Source organism: Hydra vulgaris, chromosome 12, assembly GCF_038396675.1.
Source record: "Hydra vulgaris chromosome 12, alternate assembly HydraT2T_AEP".
Taxonomy (NCBI): Eukaryota; Metazoa; Cnidaria; class Hydrozoa; order Anthoathecata; family Hydridae; genus Hydra; species Hydra vulgaris.
Genome location: NC_088931.1, coordinates 74217231 through 74222981, shown reverse-complemented (window position 1 = coordinate 74222981; position 5751 = coordinate 74217231). Strand labels below are relative to the sequence as shown.

At 31.5% G+C, this 5751-nt stretch overlaps 1 protein-coding gene across 1 annotated transcript; it reads right to left on the bottom strand.

Moving 5' to 3' along the window:
* Positions 1–294: 294 nt before the first annotated feature.
* Positions 295–966, bottom strand: LOC136088340 (piggyBac transposable element-derived protein 2-like). Its single transcript, XM_065812037.1, has one exon. The coding sequence runs from the start codon at positions 964–966 to the stop codon at positions 295–297; it is 672 nt and encodes a 223-aa protein (XP_065668109.1).
* Positions 967–5751: the final 4785 nt, after the last annotated feature.

Genomic DNA, 5751 nt, shown 5'->3' with positions numbered 1-5751 from the left:
TGATATTTTTCCTTACATATCCATTTTGTTTACTATGTCTGTTATACAAAATCCAACCATTTACTATTGCTACATTAATACAATAATAAATCACATGCATAATATACTATTTTTTTGTAACTAGCTTAATTCTATGCAATGCCGTCAACATATCGCATAAGTCAACTCCACCCATATGTTTATTATACTAATGTGTATCATATCTGGGCATAACACTTTTACAATAGCTTTATCTTTACTAGACCATCGCTTAATTAAATCTCCCAATGAAAGAATAATAAATGTAGATGATAGCTATATCACTCCATTAAGCATCCAACGTATAACTGTTATGTTATAATTAAAGTCAAGCCGGTATTTTAATGAGCCATGTCCCATTTTTTCTAGCTCTTCTTTTTTAGACATTGCGTTTTTAGCACCATGCGGGCGAGTATTACGAATGGTTCCAACAGCCCATATTCCAAGATCCTTAAGAGTTATAAACAGTTTTATGCTTGTAAAAAGATTATCCATGAAGATTTTATGCTCAATGTTTTTTAGCAAATGTGTAACAAGTTTAAGCACTACTGCTCCAACTTTACCATATTCTTTAGAAATATCTGTATTTTTTTTGCCAAGATGGACAGTAAAATCATACGGCAATCTACTAACTCCACATCGTGCCCAGACTTTTATGCCCCATTTGTGCGGCTTCTTTGAAAGATATTGTCTTATTGGACACCTCGATTTTGTGGAAATAATTTGTTCATCATTAAACTGACATTCTTCTTGTTCAACTAACCTGCACATATCAAGAATAGATTGCACAATTGGTCTAACTTTGTACAGATGATCATAATCTGCCGTGCCTTTTTTCGGCATGTGTGTATTATCATTCGCATGAAAATATTTTTTCAGTACTTCAAACCGTTTTAAAGTCATAACATCTGCAATTGATGCATATTTATTGTGTTGAGTCCAATACATTCTAAATTGTGGATATTTTAGGACTTCCATAATAATTAGTATCCCATAAACTGTTCAATTTCATCAAAGTTATTGTTAACAGATTTTCCTGTAATTTGTACACAATGTAAATTTGTCTGATCAGCAATAATTTTAAATAGTGTTGCATCAAAAATTTCGTTTAAGTATTGTCTTGGAGACCATTCCAAATGTGGAATCTTTTTGAATTCTTTACCTTTGAAACTCGAATCAACATTGTGAGCTAAACGTTTGCGACAACGACAATCGTTTTTTCTGCCATTTGCTACTATTTTTTTGGTTATGACATTATTTTTTGGTTTTCTTGAGCATTATTTTTTACACTATGACTACTCTCATTATCAAAAGCTTCCATTTTACTTGTTGATTCACTTTTAGATTCACTTCTTAATTCATTTCCTGACTCATTTGTTGATCCATTTTCTGATTCAATAACAAAATCGACATATTGTTTGATTTACAATTCACTGGTTTAATTATGTCAGTGTTTTCCTCATAACGTTCAGATTCACTTTCAGAAAACTCACTCAACTCTGGGTCGGGAGGATAAATAACATTAACATTACCTTGTTCTCCATTGTCAGTTTTAAATCTTTTTTTATTATAAAAATTGTTAACCTTTTTACAAGTCAATTAAAAACAAACAAATTTGATATTTATACTATAAAAATTTAAATTTTGTGTGAGTATATACATATATACTTATACAAAATTTATATATATAAATTATGAACATTATATATATATATATATATATATATATATATATATATATATATATATATATATATATATATATATATATATATATATATATATATACATGGAATTTCTATAGAAAACCCATGGAATTTGTATGTGAATGGAATTTGTATCTGAATGGAATTTCCATAGAAAATCCATGGAATTGGTATCTGAAATTCAGATACCAATCAAAATTTTATGGTTTTTCCATGGTAAAATAGTGTGTTTTGTTTTTTGAACGTTTTTTAAAATATGTTATTTTGTTTGCCATAAAAACCAAAAAGCGTAAAATTTATCACGTAACTTGATAATATATTATTGAGTTCTCCTAATCTATGGATCGCTTTCGCGCAACGAAAGCATTAAACAAAGTAAAATGGAAATCTTGTTGAATGCTACAAATCTTTAAAAAGTAATAAATATATAGCACCTAAAAGAATAAAGTTTGACTTCACCACAAGATTTAATACATGCACATGTTTAAGCATACTGAAAATAAATGCAAGAAAAAATCAAGAAGCAGTATTATAATATCATAAGTGATACACATTGAAAAAACAATTGAAATAGATCAAGAAAACAATTTTAAAGAAAAAATAACAGTTTACATTTTTAATATTTTAAAATATTAAACATATAAATGTTTTTATATTTAAAATTTAATTTTTAAAATTAAATTTTACCAGTTTTATTTGATAAAAATAGTACATATAAATGTAATAACTAATAACTTTAGGCTTTAATAAATTAAAACGAAAAATATATATATACCAACAGTGCATTTACATACCGAGAGTTACTATCGGCACATAGTCATCCACCAATTACAAAGCAATATACCAATTAGCGCTTTAAATTATTTAAATTTAATATATAAGATAATATATTACTTTGTATTTAATTGGCGGCTATGTGCTGACTGTACACATACAAAACATTATTGAAAAAGTATATGAAAACAAAAAATCCTCTGGTTCATTTTCGTTTATGATATTTCCTTTGATTTGCTGCTTTCGAAATTTCCCTCCAACTTCTTGCAGCTTTTCAGCCCTTGATTGCTTGATCAACCTGTTTTTTTGTTCCAGTAATTTGTTTACGGACATACGCTACATAACAAAACAGAAAAAACATAACTTTTAATACATGAAGTAACGCATTCTACCATGATATAAAAACGTAACGTTTAGTAATGTCACTTAAAAAAATAATGCAGAAATTACACAGGTCAACAGCATTTTTGGGGCCAAAGATATTTCAACGAATTTAGGGTAACTTTGGGGTGCTGATTCTAAATATATCATCAGTTTTGCCAGACTAGCTCAAGTTTTTGAGATTTTTTGTGAAATGTTTAAAAAAAAGATGTAATTTGCTACACGCGCATTAACTTTATTGATATTGTCATGAATACAATAAATTTAACAAAGTAAATGTTGATTTTTGTTTATTTTAACTAGTTTTAGAAAGTAATCTTCAAAAATGAACAAGACATGAAAGATAGGAGACATTTAATCGCTGGAAAAATTCTTTTTATATGATTTTCTTATATGTGAGCTATTCGGGCAGTCACGCTGTAGATTCCAGCAGTAATCAGCCATCATATGTCTGACCCATCTGCCTTGGTACCTTTCCTCCATCACCATAATATCCTGATGAAATCTCTCCCCTTGTTCTTCGCTAAAATCTCCAAGGTTTTTTTGGAAATCTGTCCAAGTGACTGTGAAGATAATGCAATTTAATGCTCATGTGTACACCCATATTTCTAAATCTCAACAGCATGTTTTGTACCAGTTCTTCATAATTGTCTGCCTTTTTATTTCCCAAGAAGTTCTTCACTACCAACTCAAAACTACACCATGCAGCAGCTTCAATGTCATTCATTTCCTTTGAATCTTTAATGAGTTTTCGAGTTTAAGGACCATCAAAGATTCCTGCCTTAAATTTTTCGCTACTAAGACCAGGGAAAGATCTGCAGATGTACATAAAGCAATTACCATCTTTGTCTAATGCCTTTACGAACTGCTTCATTAATCCTAACTTTATGTGAAGTGGTGGTAGAATGATTTTTTCTCTGTCCACCAAAGGTTCGTTCACTCTGTTTGATGCTCCTACTGTCAAGGTGTCCCTTGGAGACCAATTCAGTTTCTCCCAGTGCTGATTTTTTGCTCTACCATCCCACATGCAGATGAAGCAAGGATACTTTGTGTATCCACTTTGCTGTCCAAGTGAAAAGTTGATCATTTTTAAATCAACACATATCAGCCACGAATGTTCATGGTAGCACAGTTTCTAAAAGACCATTTTGACATTTTTGTATTGCTCTGCAAGTTTAGTTGAGTGAGCTACTGGAAGAGATGCACACTGATTGCCATTGTTCAACAAAACACATTTCAAACTCCTTTTAGAACTATCTATGAAAAGCCTCCAGTCTTCAGGACGATATACTTGTAAACCCATTTGCAGCATCAGGCCAGGAATGTCCTTACAATATACAAGTAGGTCATCTTCGCAGAAAAATTGAAGAAGTGCTTCTTCTCTGGTCCTGTAAGATGTAATTTTAGTTCCAGGCGTCAGACAATTTTTTCACTTAGCCTTGAAGCTAAAAGTTCAGATGCACTTTTTGAGAGGTTGAGGTCTCTTATTAGATCGTTGAGCTCTCCTTGGGTAAACTGTGTAGGTGTTCTGAAACTTCCTTCATATTCTGGTTCACTTCCAGAACTAATGCTTAGCTCTATACCCTGCATTTCATCATCATCAGGTAGGGAAAGGTCAGGTAACATGGCAAACACAGGTACAGGCACATCTTCACGATGAGGGACAGGCCTTCTTGCAGATTCCATGTTAGGATACTCTCATTTTTGTTTCTTATGCTTATTGAATCCTTGCACTTGCACTGCACAGAAATAACGGTCATCATGATGATTTTTTTGCTCTCTCCACACCATTGGAACACCAAATTTAAAGCTTTTTCTTTGTCCTTTGCTCCATTTTCAAAATAATTCGATAAATGCTTTGCACACTATGTGTGGTGCCCAAGACTTGTCTTGGTCCCCAAGCATAACCCTAAAATAGGCTAAATACACTTTTTTTATGAAGTCTGTTATGTTTCTTCTATGTTTTTGCAGTGTATATTTACCACAAATGTAACAGAATGAGTCTGGATCGTTAAGACAACTTCTTCTTGATGAGTTCATGCTTTTCACTGGAAAACAGACAACAACATAAAGTTAGTGCAAAAATCAAGCTATGAACAAACTTTTAGAACACTAATCAACAAAAAACTATATTGAGAACTGCTCAGTTCAAGTACTAATCCCAAGAAATTAATGAGATGATGCGTCACATTTACCAATAAGTGCTATAAATAAGATACCAAAAATATCAAAAACTTGAGCCAATCTGGCCAAACTGATAGCATATTCAGAATCAGCACCCCAAAAATACCCCAAATTTATTAAATTATTTTGGACACCAGTAATTTTTTTTTATTTTTGTTGACCTGTGTTATTTTTTAAAATAGGTTGTTTTAAAATATAGAACAATCTTACCCTATAGGGCAGAAACTTTTAAGGGATCCAATGCTGGCTTTGCTACTTTTAAAGAGTTACCAACACGACCTGTTACAGAACTCTGTGTCATCTCCTCTTAGGTGAATATCAAATCCACGAGTAGCCTAGCGAGATGAGTTAATCTTGTCGAACTAACCATTGAAAGCTTCTTTTTTGATACTTTCACACCAAACCCCAGATCACGTTAAACTTGTAAAACTAATTTTGATTGGTTAAAATATACCAAAATCCAAAATTTGCACATATCTCAACTAGATACGATTAAGCATGTTGATCTAATGCTGATCATATTAGCATTTGACAAATACAAATGTTTTCTCTTTCTGATGTATCTACTTGGAAAAAGTGTTAAACTTAGTAGATCAGAAATGTAGTAGCAAAAGCCGAATCTTTTTCAATGCCAATTAATCATTAACCCTTTTGAAAAAGGATGCACAAAATCTAAAGCAAAATTTTA

What these genes read in the sequence shown, in the direction of transcription:
- LOC136088340 (XM_065812037.1), bottom strand. Translation starts at nt 966, where the DNA reads ATGTATTGGACTCAACACAATAAATATGCATCAATTGCAGATGTTATG.